The sequence below is a fragment of the Plecotus auritus genome, assembly GCF_963455305.1.
Source record: "Plecotus auritus genome assembly, chromosome: 1".
Taxonomy (NCBI): Eukaryota; Metazoa; Chordata; class Mammalia; order Chiroptera; family Vespertilionidae; genus Plecotus; species Plecotus auritus.
Window position 1 is genome coordinate 29,365,117 of NC_137770.1, and position 14,343 is coordinate 29,379,459.

At 49.8% G+C, this 14,343-nt stretch overlaps 1 protein-coding gene across 3 annotated transcripts in view; it reads left to right on the plus strand.

The window, feature by feature from the left end:
- The window catches only part of MAP3K9 (mitogen-activated protein kinase kinase kinase 9), a 95,485-nt gene extending 81,646 nt beyond the window's left edge, over window positions 1-13,839 (plus strand). For 2 of the 3 annotated variants that reach the window (XM_080660525.1, XM_080660526.1), the window contains one exon: window positions 111-8,575. In XM_080660525.1, coding sequence (XP_080516651.1) covers window positions 111-595 — 485 coding nt within the window. In that variant the 3' untranslated portion in view covers window positions 596-8,575. Of the gene's footprint in view, window positions 1-110; window positions 8,576-13,767 lie in introns of those variants that run through there. The other variant, XR_013960143.1, reaches the window with a different exon arrangement.
- The last annotated feature ends 504 nt before the right edge of the window (window positions 13,840-14,343 follow it).

The following is a 14,343-nucleotide window of genomic DNA, read 5'->3' on the forward strand; positions in this document are numbered from 1 at the left end:
TGTTATTCCAAGTGAGTAGGGCCTTGGCACGGTGGGGATGGAGCAGAGTATAACTGGCCCAGAAGCAAGGGACCCTCATCTGATGCCTCTCCCTTTGTCTTTTTGACCAGGAATGTTGAAAACCCCCAGCCCCAGCCGAGACCCAGGTGAATTCCCCCGTCTCCCTGACCCCAATGTAGTTTTCCCCCCAACCCCAAGGCGCTGGAACACACAGCAGGACTCTACATTGGAGAGACCCAAGACCCTGGAGTTCCTGCCTCGGCCACGTCCTTCTGCCAACCGGCAACGGCTGGACCCCTGGTGGTTTGTGTCCCCCAGCCACGCCCGTAGCGCCTCCCCGGCCAACAGCTCCAGCACAGAGACACCCAGCAACCTGGACTCCTGCCTTGCTAGCAGCAGCAGCACTTTGGAGGAGCGGCCTGGGCTCCCAGCCCTGCTCCCATTGCAGGCGGGGCCGCTGCCCCCCACCGAGCGGACGCTTTTGGACCTGGACGCAGAGGGCCAGAGTCAGGACAGCACTGTGCCACTGTGTAGAGCTGAACTGAGTGCACACAGGCCTGCTCCTTATGAGATCCAGCAAGAGTTCTGGTCTTAGCATGAAAAGGCTCAGGGGTGGGCAAGGGGGACGCAGGAGGAGATGGGGGAGCTGGCTGGCACAGCCCTTTCTCAGAGTTGGACCCCTGAGATCCAGTTCCACTTCTTGCACTGATAATGCACTTTGAAGACGGAAGGGATGGAAGCAGAGCCACTTCAGAGAGTCTCTGGCCCTGCAGGGCCTTTTACCCGTGTCCACTGGAGGGGCTGTGGCTATCAGCTCTGGCTGGAGGGGAGGGGGGGTGCGTGCATGTCCCCCACCCTCCACAGTCTTCCTCGCCTTTAGGGTGACCCTGCGGCGTCACTCAGCCAAATCTTTCTGCTGCTCCCTCTCCTCAGCCCCCTGGGTATGCCCAGAGCCTGTCCTGGGGGCCCTCTGTTAGCCCTGAGTTCAGCCTTCCCAAGCATCAGTATTGGATGTTCTGTGATTGATTTTATTCCTCTTCCACATTCTTCCCCAACACCCATGAATCAGAATCTTGTTTGATGTGAGCTTTTCTGAGTCCTAAGCCCTTTCATGCCAGCTGGGGGACAGATGGACCCAGCACTACCTCCCTGCACTTTCAGGTGCCCACCTATTTATTTGAGCCTGCCCGTGGTAGGGGAGCTGCCTCAGTGAGAACTGGGGCGGGCGGGGAGAGTGTTAGGGAAAATACAGTTCAGCTGCAGTAAAGAGGGTAACGGAGTCTGTCTGTCCTTGTTCCTTTTGGCACCCATCTCTTCCCTGGGGTCCACCTATTGTCAGGCCAGGTTCTGATACAAACATAAGCTCATCCCATGATTAATTTCTTGGGATGCCAGAGACAAAGTTCCTCCATTTGTCCCTTTTGTTGTCTGATCTTTATGTCATTCCCTTCCTGTGAGCGTTCCTCCAGTCCCTGGAAATAGTGGACTTTGGGTTCCGTATTTGGTTGGTAGATATCTCTGCATTGCACCAGAATAGCATATGGGGTTGGGGTGGGGGGTCCTCGACACTGGAGGTTGAAACTGGGCAAGGGTGTTCCTTCTCAGCCAGGCCATCCACTCTGAAATGCCCGTGAAGTAAAACAGAGCCCTTGGTAGCACCTTCCGTGACGGGATGCAGTGCGGCGGCGATGGCTGTAAGGTGCTTAGTGAGCCACCCGTGTGCAGTAACCTCCAAGTCCCGGGCACGGTACCCGGCCAAGGCCTCTTGTCTCTGTGCACAGATGGCCTCAGTGCTGGACTCTGGAGCCAGGTAGGAAGGACAACAGCGGCCAACCCTGGCTTTTCTGGAATTTGATTCCTTGACTTGAATGTTGAGCTTCTGGTACTTTCTCTTGTGCGTCTTCACTCCTCCACTCACTGTGAGGCCTCCTGTGTCCGTGGGAACAGTGAGGATAACAGCTTGATTGGGGGTAGAGTCCTTAGGTCCTGCTCCTCCCCCTTCAAGACTGTGTATGTTGCTCCACCGCTTTTTATCCTGGATCATTCCTCTGGAGATGTTGGTGGCCAGCCTGCAGGCTCCTTGCTCTTGCTGTCTGAATGTCAGAATGGGGAGAGCGGTGAAGCAGGTCCAAGTGATAAATACGGTCGCTGCTCTCTCTGCACCTGTGACAGACATCCTGCTGTGGGGATGGCAAAAGGGGTGACCTTGGCTTTCAAATCGTTCCTTGTTTTATGAGCCCACTGGCACTTTGGTTCAAGGGCCCCACCTAGTCTTGGCTGGGGAGGCACTATTGGTTTTGTGGCCCAGGGTTTGCTATTGCATCTCATCCTCTCCTTGTCTTTGTTCAGTGAAGCCTACATGTAGGAGATTGTTTTTGCCCCGATTCCCCACTCCTTAGCTAGGAGGGATAACTGTGAGTCCTGTCAGCAGTTCCAGCCAGGACTCCTCTTCATTCCTGGTGAGGAGAGGGACACAGGTGGTCTGTTCTGTGCCCCTTCTTGGACTCTGCATAGCTTCAGTCTCAGCCACTAACACATCTCTAAGCCACTAACACATCTCTAAGCCACTGAGTGGCTCTCTGGGGGATGTGGGGTGCAGTCAGCAGCGTGATCCAAACCATGCTGACTCTGGACGGTGCTCTGTGGTGTGAGGCAGGGATGTTTCCTTCAATCGTGTTCTACCTTTTGCCATGTTGTTAGGTGGTAGCCATCTTTCTTGGAAGTGTAACTGGCATAGCATAAACTGAATGACTGTCACTTGCCATTGAGTGGCAGTTGAACCCCGTGCTTACTCCTCCATCCAGGAGGGAGCCAGAAGTCTGGGTCTCTGCTGAGGGAAGAACTGTAACTGCCAGAGGCAGAAGCAGGGTTATTCTGAAAATGCTTCCGTGAGTTTCCATGATGATGAAGGAGTTACCGTCTCTCTCTGATGGGCCCCTGGGATAAGGGTCCTATAGGGTAGCAGGTTTGAGGTACTTTCTGTCCACTCGGGTTCCCTGGCCTCTGTGGTCATGGTCAGGCTCAGGCCTTGAACTTGGGGACCAGGGGGCCTCCCTTTCCCCTTTCCTCTCTCCTCAGAGACGTCCCTTACTCTTGGCCGGTGCTCCTACATGGAAGATGCTGATAGGAAACAGACCCTGTCCTCTGCTCCTTATCCTTAGATCCGTTGGCTCCTTCCACTGATGCTGAACAGATTACCCTTCATTTACCCCCTTGGGCATCCAGGCCACTGCCGGGGCTGAGTAGATGTCCTGGATATCCTTATATGTTATTTCTAAGAGACGTTGGTGAATGCTCTTAACTTCCCATCCTTTAGTATCCTGAGGGTTTGGTAGTTATGATGATGACGATGATGGTGGTGCTATCTTATATTTGCATGACTCGGAATAATGCCAACCTTTCGTCCTGACCTAGGACAAAATTACATCACTTTCCTTCTACCTTTGATGTCCTTGCTGGTAGAGAAGGGGAAAGGCTTAAAGACAAAGGTTCAAGTGAAGGGGAATGAAAAAGCTGCTTGGATGGATTTCGGAGTCGGGCACCAGGCTCTGAGACCTGAACAAGTTGGCTGTGTTCCTCACTCTGCTTCTACCATCTGACCTCGGGCTTGTCTCCTCACTCTCAGATTTCCTCCCTGCAAAGGCCGCGTCCCCTGCTTCCCTCCCAAGGGCAGTGAGCACAAGGATCAGCAGGTCAGTGAGGACGGACTGCTGAGGTTGGCAGTGTGGGTCTCACCCTTTACTTCTAGGGACTCGCCTGCAGTCTCCTCCTTTGCCTTCTAGAAGAGGAGTGATTGGAAGCTGGCTTTGCACGATTAATAGGGCCCATGGTCCGGCCCGTGCTCTTCTCCTGCATTTATGTAGTACCTGATGTTTACAAGCCTCCTTCCAAATCCCCCCACTTAACGTGCCCGGCGGATCATCCCCACCACTCGTGTCTCATAGAGGAGGAAATGGCTGGGGCCAGCATCGGAATGACAGCGTGGGGTCTCTGATTTCTTGGAGTCACTCCCAGAGTCTTACTTGTTTGGAGATTGGAATCAGGCCAAATCCTGGAAGACTCTTCGGGACAGGGTCAGCTGGCCTGTGGGACATGTGTCATGGTATGGGCTTCCTCACACAGCCCTTTTCCCTCAGACCACGATTGCTCAGGGACGTGGTGGGACACCCAAGGGCAGCGAGGTCTGATTTTTTTTTTTAATTGATTTCAGAGAGGAAGGGACAAGGAGAGAGAGATAGAAACATCAATGGTGAGAGAGAAACATTGATCGGCTGCCTCCTGCACACACACAGGATTGAGCTCAAAATCTGGGCATGTACCCCGACTGGGAATCGAACTGTGATCTCCTGGTTCATAAGTCGATGCTCAACCACTGAGCTAGGCCAGCCAGTTGGGCAAGGCCTGACTTCTTGTCAACACTCTTGCTCCACAGTCCACACATTGCCTCCCCCCCTCCCCTACAAGGAGGGAGAAACCTCCTGAGCATCCCTAACTCTCCAAGCTTGCTATTAACAAAGCACAGAGCAGTGGGTACTGAAGACTGGATGGCTGTGAATGGTTCACTTCTGGCAGGCCCCTCAGAGCGCAGAACGGGCCCTTTTCCTTTCATTAAGCCTATGCCTTTGACTCAGGTGTGTAGCATCCTCAGGCAGGTCAGAAACACTCCATTGCCAATTTTTTAAAAATTTATCTTTATTGCTGAAAATATTGCAGATGTCCCCTTTTTCCCCCATTGACTCCCTTCACCCCGGACCTGCCCCTGCCCTCTCCCCCCCCCCCCCCCAGGCACTGTCCATGGGTTATGCACCCATTGCCTCTTGAAGGATTGGGGGAAGAAGCAGGTGCTGAGCTTTCGGGAGGGCCGGGCTTTTCCTGAGGCCTGTCAGAGACTGCACCCCTGGGTCAGAGGGGAGGACAGCCTGCAGCTCCTGCTGGTTGTGATGGGAAGTGAGGGAGGCCGCAGGAGCTGCAGGAATGTGGAGATCTGAGCTGCCCATATACTAGGCGTGTGAGGTTGCAGATGTCTCTTCTGTCCGTGGGCCTCAGCCCAGCCTTGAGCTGAGGACAGTGCCGCCCCTACCGAAGCCGAAGCCCTTCTAACTTTAAAATGTGTGGTCCTGGAGCTCCGGTCCAGCGCAGATGAGTCTCACCTTGCTAGATTGCTTCTCTTTGTGGAGAAAATTATATACGTGTTGGGGGAGGGGGAAAGTGGTTGTAGGTTAAAAACAAAAATAAAAATAGGGAAACAAGCAATTTCATATGCTTCCACCTACTAGACCACCGGCCTCTCTCCATGGCTTCAGGCCTGAGGATGATGTCCTGTGCAGCTAGTTGTTGTAGTCACTCATTTCCAAATGCGCGCTGCTCTTCCTTCAGATGAATCATTGTTTTCCTAGATCAGCCATTCAAATGAATAAAAATCCACGTCTGAAAGGACAACCCACTGCTGCTTCCTCAGTCCGCGGCTTGTTCTGGCCTGGCTGCCTGGGAGCTCACCAACTCAGGCACCTGTGTTGAAAGGTGGGCGGCAGAAATTGGAGTCCTGGCTGATTAAGGCTAATTAACAGGGCTCAGGTGCCTAATTAACCTGGCCCAGCCCTGGGCCTTGGGTTGGCTGTGCAGGCCAGGTGAGCCCCTCCTAGCCTAGACTTCTCAGACTGTTGACTGTGTTTTCCTTTTGTCCTGAGGAGATGTGACAGGCCCCACCCCTGCCTTTGTCCATTTCCAGGCTTGGGCCCTGGAAGCAGCCTGGCCTCAGGGCTTCTGAGGCAGCCCTGGCATTTGCTCTTCCAAAGGTTGGGCTCCCTCTGGAGCCAGTAGGACTGGTCCTTCCTGATTCTCACGGTCTGTGCTTGCCTGCATCCCCCGCCTGGAGCCTTGCTTTAGGTCTCGAGCTCACAACTGCAGCTAGAAATTGAGAATGAGCCCTGGCTGGTGCGGTTCAGTTGGTTGGAGCATTGCTGCATACACCTAAAGGTGGCGGGGTTTGATTCCCGGTCAGGGCACATACCCAGGTTGTGGATTCAATCTCTGGATGTGGTGCCTTACAGGAGGCAACCGATCAATGTCTCTCTCTTTCTGTCTGTCTCTCTCTTTTTGAGAGAGAGACAGACAGAGTGAATAGAGAAGGGCCCAGTGGGTTCCCAGAACCAGGAGCTTTTCCACATCTCTCTTTGTTTCTCTTGGAAACACCCATCTTCCTTCCTGACTGGTCTGACCCTCCCTGCAAACACCCACAACCTAGTTTTACTACACGGATTGGCTGGCGTGGACCTGACAACTAGACAGGTGTCTCAGGACAAGACACTGGAGTACGTTCCAGCCCTTTTCTACCATCGCACACGAGGCTGACATCCAGGAATGCTGAGCCCAGAGGTCAGCTGGGATTGATGAAGGAGAGTGGGGGTGAGGTGTGGATATTGTCACTTGCCTGCACTTGCTGGAGGGTAAGACCAAGTTTCAGAGGGAATGTGTTGCCCACATCCCTAAGCTCCTGCATGGACAGATCCTGGCTTTATTTACAATTCTGATATTGTGCTCAACGTGGATTTTTTCCCCATTAATTTTAATTTTTTTAAAATACTGCATTGAAATACGATTTATCTTAATAACTGAGTCTTGGGTGCCCCCTTAAATTTTCCGTCCACCGGGAGCACCTCACCTGGGTCTGCGGGCCGCCCAGGCAGAATTGTGAAGCTGGTGTTAGGATTTGTTTTGTTTTTCCTGGTTGCCCTTGCTCTGCATCCTGCGTGAGGAGGTAGTTTTCTGGTCGTACTGGCGTTTAAATAGGAACATGCTAACTGTCATCTTAGGGCAGATTTCATCTTTGGACTTACAATTGGGGGTGGCTTTTCCTTGAAGTTCTCCAGCTGCCTTTCAGCCTCCCCGAAACCCTGAGGCCACTTAGAGGTATGTGTGTGTTTTAGGGGCAAGGTCTGTGATTTCAGTAGAGGGGCCTTTTGATTCTCACCTAACATCCCTTTGGGACATCCCGGAACTCTCGGATACGTGAATAAATCGGACTCGTCCTCTCTCCCAGATTTCAGGAAGGACTGAGGTGGGTGGAGGCGTCCCTTGCATGCCTAGAGGTGTTCAGTGCACCACGCTGTGTCTGGGTCCCCACGCGCCTTCCTCATGTCAGCCATCGCCTCCTTTTCACTGCCATTATTATTCTCCCACCTTTGTTTCACTCTCATCATGTATCTCTACCTCCAGTGCCAGGGCCGTGCTGACTGTGGCTCTTCTCTTCCTCCCTGTCAGAGTGAAGCATAGACTCAGCCCGGTCTCCGCATGGCTAACAAGGAATAAGAACCCATACGTTTCCTCTATGTGGGAGGTGGTGTCCTAGAGGTATTATTATTACCATTATTATTATTATTTTGACTCACAATAATCCTGGGAGGGAAGGTATGACCCCCATCTGAGGATGTGTAAACTGAGGCTCAGATAATTCTATAACGTGCCCAAGGTCACACAGCTAGGAAGCAACATTACTGAACCGCTTGGCTCCGAAGTTGTCTTTCACTTTCCTCTGAGCACATTGTAGGCCACTGTTGAGAAGCCCCGGGATAAGATGGGCCTAGCGTAGGTCCGCCTAAGCTTTGAGATGGCTCTGTGTCCAAGGGGGAGCGTGTCCTGTGGCTAATCCATCAGCCTTTGTCCTGGGCTCACCCAGCAGGACCTGCAACCTCCCAACTCAGCTGACTTCCTCTCTGCTCCTGGCTGCTCTCTCCACCATTTTTCAGGGGTTTGTTCCACACAGGGATTGAACGCATCGATCCCGTAGCGTAGCCCTTCTCCCCGCACCACCGAAGACCTGTGGGCCTCGCTCCTGTGTTGTCAGCCCCAGTGGCCCCATGACTGCTCTTTGCCACAGCTTCCACCCACCCAGCCTTTCGAGTTTGGAAGCCTTACTGTAGCTCCTCATTGGGAATTTGAAGTCAGGCTTTGCTTTTGTTGCACTGAGAGCCACGTGCCCTTGGTACCCAGTTGTAGCAAAGAAGGGAGCTGATGAACTTGTCAATTTCCTCTAATTTTTTTCATCACCCACCCTGCACACATACACACACATGCACGCTGGCTCACACGAACATTTAGTCTGACACTGTGTCTGTCTGCAGAGGATGCAGGAAAGGAGCTGGAGATGGGTTTTATCTTGCTTTTTGGGGGATTTGCCTCCCCGTTCGAGCCTTTGGGTCTGGGTAAGGTGAAAGGTTGTGCACGTGTTTGTTTCACTCCTCTGTCACTAGCTGCCAATTTTCGTTCCTAGGTCTTCTCTGCTCCGTGTCCTGTCCATGTGTCCTGACCCTGTGTCCTTGAGTTCCCATTTGCTTTGGGATTTAAGTTATTGTTAATTCGTCGACAATATTTAAAAATAGAAAAGTCCTGAAGGAAACTTTCCAGGTTCTTTCCTTTGGCTTCTTGTTTTCCAGGTACTGTAAATTGTTGACTAAGGATGCCAAGCAGGCTTGGTTCAATGGCTAAACCTCTTATCGTATTACAGTGCAATGCTGGTCTCAGCCTGGTCTCACCGCCAGAGCACACACAAACTTGAATAAAACTGGTATAGCAATGACTTCTGGTCTACCGTGGTGCTTTATAAATTTGTCCTTGCCCCCTTTTTTCTTTGTAATTAAAAAAGATGTCCAAGTAACTGGCTGTTTCTGGGGGATTTCCACATGTAGGGAAAAAATAACCAGAGAGAAATGGATATGGTGCAGGGAAGAGGTGGGAGAGGAGCCCCCACGGAAGGTCCTAGCACCCCCACTGAAGGGTGCTGAAGCATGGCTCTGAATGACGTCTGTCCAGGTGATCCAGTCTCTTCTCATAACTGACTTTGGCACAGGTCATGGGCTTTGGCTTTTCAGAGCCCTTAGCAAGTGTGTGCTGTCTCATTCTCTAGCCTGACATTGTTGGTGAAGTTGTGAACGGGGTTAAGAGGACAAACACAGATGGAGTTTCACACTTAGAGACAAGATTTGTTGGCTCTGAGTCATGGGTTCCTTGTGGTCTTGATAGTCTTAATGACACTTAGGAGCTGTGTGACCTTGGGCAGATGCCTAACCTCTCTGGGCCACTTCTGCAGAAAGCTGATCACAGCACTGCTGTTGTGCTCTAACTTTGGATGATTGAGGGTTGAGTGGGGTTGTGAGTGAAAACAGACAGGAAGCATTTTGTTTGGGGCCATTCTTCGCCTCTTTAGTCCGCCTTTTCATCATTCAGCTGCATGTGGAAAAATGGCTTCTGCCCTTCAATACTGACACCCTCATGCTGTGACCTTTCATTTCACTCCATACCTTTCCTCTGCACCCGGGAGGGGTGACAGTGCCAGATGCTTAGCCTATGAGGAGAAAGAGGACCTTTTGCTGAATTTCAAGGTAGGTTTGTCCAGGGCCCACAAACCTTTGTAAAGCAGATTGGGTGGAGATGAAACACTGACCAAACTCCCTGCTGAAGAAGACACCGTGGAAAGTGCCACACGCCGTATGCCTGTGTATCCGTTGTTCCATGTTTCTGGAAAGCAGTGTGGCTGTGCAGTATTCATTTTCTAACATGGACCCAGAAATGCCATTTAGTAAGAAAAACTAGCCATGACGTACTAGGACTTGATCTACCTCATCTCATTTACAACATCTCCGCATCCTTAAGAGTGTGTCTCATTATTATCTCCACGTTACATGAGGAAAATGAGGATCAGAGTCAAGTGACATGCCCAAGGCCACACTATCCAATAGCAGGGCTGGGATTTGCACGTGTATCATGAGGATGAGTCAGATACAAACGATTCATTTACAGGTCATCCCAACATTCATTACAGAAGGGTTCAAGTGACCAAGGACCCAAATGAGATTTTTTGGGGGGTCTTCTTCCGCCCTCTCCCCTCAGTCAACGCAGAATCTGAGAAAGTGAGAGCATGGGAGCTCTCTTCACAAATTAGGAAACTTCTAAATGCCTGCCCACAGGAGGCTGCTTACACGTTGCTTCTCTGCAAGGCATTTGTTGTCTTCTACGTGCCACACACCAGCTGGACACTGGAGAGTCACAGCTTGTTCAGATGGGGCCCAGGTCTCAGAGACACTATGAACTGATGGGAGAGATGGAAATATATAGAAATCTGTTTAATATAATGTGGTCGGTGCTATGGTGGAGCTAGGGGGGCATCATGGACCGGCATCAGCCTGAGCTGGGGATCCACAGGCTGCCTGGAGGCTAGGACACCCGAGCCGAGTCCTAAGGGATGGAGGGGCACAACGGCATGAAGACAGGAGGTACGCCCTCTCATACCCAGCCGCAGGGTCTGTCTCCTTTGTGAAGGTGACGGCTGGTTGTGCCTCATGCTGGGTTCCTATTTCTGGTTTTGTGATACAACCATATATGGTGTTATGTAGCCATTAAAATTAGATTGTTCCAGAATAATTAAGGAAATGTTCGTAAGTTAACAGGCAGAATATAAAAACTTCAAAAACAATTTTATCCTAATTATATGCAGAAAATATATTTCCTTTTCTTTCCACCTTTAAAAAATATATACACTTGATAGGCATAAGAAAAAGGTAGAAAGCCAGTCATTGCTATCTTTATGGAAAGGTATGATGGATCACCTAAAAATGTTTTTTGCTTTTGGAATTTTTAAGACTTTTCTTTTTAATAATGAATGCATGTTACTGTTACATTGAGCAAAACAATGATGAATACAGTAGTTTGGGGATACTTTCCAGTGATGCCAGGTTCCTCTGCAGATGTTCCAGAAGCCCAGGCCACTTACTTCGAGGCTGCCCCTGCCCTGAGCAATATAGTGACTTCAGAAGCCCTGCTCTTAGAAGGCAGAATTGGGGCCCCGGCCAGGTCCAGCTTCCAGTCCTAATGGGCTCTCCCCGTGACCCCTTTCCTCATCTCTTCCAAGTGCTGGGATGGTGAGTCACCTGCAGAATGCAAGCAGAATCTAGTGAGGGCACAGGCAGCGGACATTCTAAGAGGGGAAGTACCAGGGAGGTCTCCTAGAGGGCAACACTGGCTCACTCTCCTCGGAGCAGGGCAGCAGGGCGGGGCCTACGCACCCACAGCCTGTTTACTTGACTATGGAATGTGCTTCTTTAAGACTGGGACTGATGTGCTAATCCTCTCGGGTCCCCACCCAATCTAGTCCGACCAGCTCAAGTTGGAGAATGTGTTTTGGCATAGGAAAGTGGGGTGGTGGTGAGGGTGGGCCTCTGTGGCTCTGCCCTGCCCCCCCCCCCCCACCGCCCTCAGACATGGTCACACTGCAGCTACCCAATCAGGAGGGGTCCTTATGCAGTCTCAGTGGCAGGCACTGGAGGCACCTCTGTGATAAGGGGGGAAAGGGAAGGGTTGGGATAGAAGATTAGCCCTAGAAAATAGGCCCACGGAACACAGGTCAGATCATGCTACCCCAGTGTCTGTAGAAAAGATAAGCATTCTTTATCATGGCCTGGCGGACCCAACCTGATCAGATCCCAGCCTACCCTCCCGAACTCCTACAGCAATGTCCCTGCCCCCCTGCCCGGCCCCTCCCATTAGGCTGTACACTTCCCTATTTCCTGTAAGACCTGATTGATCTTCCAGGAGCAGAGGCCTCCAGCTTGAGAGAATTATCTTCTCTCTCTCCTTTTAAAATTGATTTCAGAGAGAGGAAGGGAGAGGGAGAGGGTGAGGGAGAGAGAAACATCCATCAGCTGCCTCCTGCACGCCCCCTCCTGAGGATCGAGCCTGAAACCCAGGAATGTGCCTTGACTGGGAATCAACCATTGTTGTAGTGTAACCCCCATCTTACAAAGGACGCCTCAAAAAGTCGAATTATGGAGTCATTTATTAAAGGCCGGCGGCATACGAGGGAGCAAAAGCGCTCCAGACCTCGCAGCCCTGAACAGCTCGCCACTTCTGGCTTATATTGGCAGAATATCACAAAAGTATCGATTACATCTTTGGGTTGGGAATGAGGAACCTGTTTCGCGAAAAGCATTCTTTACAGAAGCAAAATCGAGCAACTTAGTTATCTAAAGTATCTACGAATCTCTGAATCAACAGAAACACATTATCTGGGACCACCTGGACAATTTAGAATAATTGTGCTGTCCAGATTCCGGGACCACTGAGTCAACCAAAACTCAGTTATCTGTAGCTACTGAGACAATTTAGGATAATTGTGCTGTTCTGATTCCCAGAAGAATGTGCTTCAGTAACCAGTGAGATCACAATCAATGGGATAGTCAAACCGTCATCAATGGAGTATTGGGATAGCATACATAAGTTCAGAAAATCAAAATAACTTTTAAATGAGTACAGAACCCAAAACAGCAAGGTTAAAATATTAAACAGCAATTTTTACCCAAGGATGGTTGCTGCCACACTTCACCATGACCTCCTGGTTCACAGGTCGATGATCAACCACTGAGCACAATGGCCAGGCAACTTCTTTATGAGCAGACACTCTGCTCCTTACCCAGGTGTCTGAGCTGAGTCGAACGGTGGGCAAACTTTTTGACTCGAGGGCCACAATGGGTTCTTAAACTGGACCGGAGGGCCGGAACAAAAGCATGGATGGAGTGTTTGTGGGAATTAATATAAATTCAAAGTAAATATCATTACATAAAAGGGTACGGTCTTTTTTTTTATTATTTCAATAGTTTTATTCATTTCAAACATTTTAACAAGAAGAATGTAAACACTAATTATTATAATTTGAAACTTCATAAAATGGAGGAATCATAGCACAATAACATACCTTATATTGAAGATGGCAAAGGCAAAATAAAATTGCCTAACAAAGGAAAGGTACAAAAGCCTTTCAAATTAAACTTAAATATAATAAAATAATTTAAAAGTAAAACAAATAGAAAAGAACAAAATGTGTAAACAGTAAATTAAACATTTTCTTTAGTGCAACTTCCAAATTATGCCCAGGACGTAGATGTAGATGGCAATGTAGACTGGGTTGAAAGGTTTTTGGTCTTTAAGACATCAACTTCAGTGGAAACAGTGTTGTTGGTCTCCTTTTTAGCTAATGCTCTGATACTGTGCTCTCCAGGGGCATGTCTCCCTACATCACCACGATAACGTGTCTACGCATTCCCAGGGTGATGTCGGGGGACGCGTCCGACGGCATGACAAGGAGCCTCTGGAAGATTGAGAGGTTGTTCCTTCTACTGAATGGGCGGATATAAATCCGCCCACTCAGAAGAAGGAGCTGTGGCCGTGTTTCCCAACGTTGCCATGTTAACACTGCTGCTGGTGAAGGAGTGGAGGGGAGAGCAAGAGAACCCTCCGCTCTTTCGGCTCCACGGGCCGGATAGAACGGCCCGCGGGCCGTAGTTTGCCCACGGCTGGCCTACTCTGTTCAGGGATGCAGGGTGGCTGACAATTTTCAATTCATTCAGGGCCAGATAGGTCAATGAGGGATGCATTCTTATAACAACTGGAGGGGTGAGGGCGGAAGGGGGGGGGGAGGAGACTGTGGCGAATGGAGAGGCATGCCCCATTTAGAGGCACCCGCTTAAAAAAGAATGCACACACACACACACACAAAATCTGTAAACCATCCTCCCTATGTTTTAAAACCCCTGAGAGTGATTGAGATTGAAAAGTACTGCCTTTTTGGAGTTTACCATCTAGTGGGGGAAAATCAGGTAAGGCAACAGCCATTTAAGGCACCAAAGACTGTCTATGTGTATGTATCTATGTACCTATATCTATATTCTGCTGGTGACTCATCTTTCTAGCACCATCTCTATCTCAACCTGTCTATTCTAGATGAAGATAGATTGAAAGAAAGAAAGAAAGAAAGAAAGAAAGAAAAGAAAAGAAAAGAAAAGAAAAGAAAAGAAAAGAAAAGAAAAGAAAAGAAAAGAAAAAAGAGTAAAGAAAAGAGAAAAGAAAGGAAGAGGTAGGTCTGCGATGAGACCTGAAAGATGACGAAGATGGAAATAGTCACTGGGTGGTCATGGTTGTGGGGATTCCAAGTATTGCAAGCAGCCCATGTGAAGGGGATTTTTATCCTCTGCCAGTTTGCTTATCTTGCATTTCTCACCTCCTAGGATGCTTTTTTCTTGAAGTCTTTTCTTTTTCATGAGTGTTAGGGTTAGGTGGTAACTGGGAGAGAAAGAGAAAAGGTAAATGTGAGCCTAGGAGGGAAGTGGAGGGAGTGCTATGTAGTCTGCTCTGTGGTGAGAAAAACAGTGTCTCTCAGGAGACTTTCTAGGAAAGGACACTGAGCCATGGAAAGTAACAGGTGGGGTGAGGGTTTGGGGTTGGGTTCTGGGTTTGGGGATCTTTTTCTTGGCCCGATCTCGGAGCAAATGATACTGTTATCGTCATGATTAGCTAGTT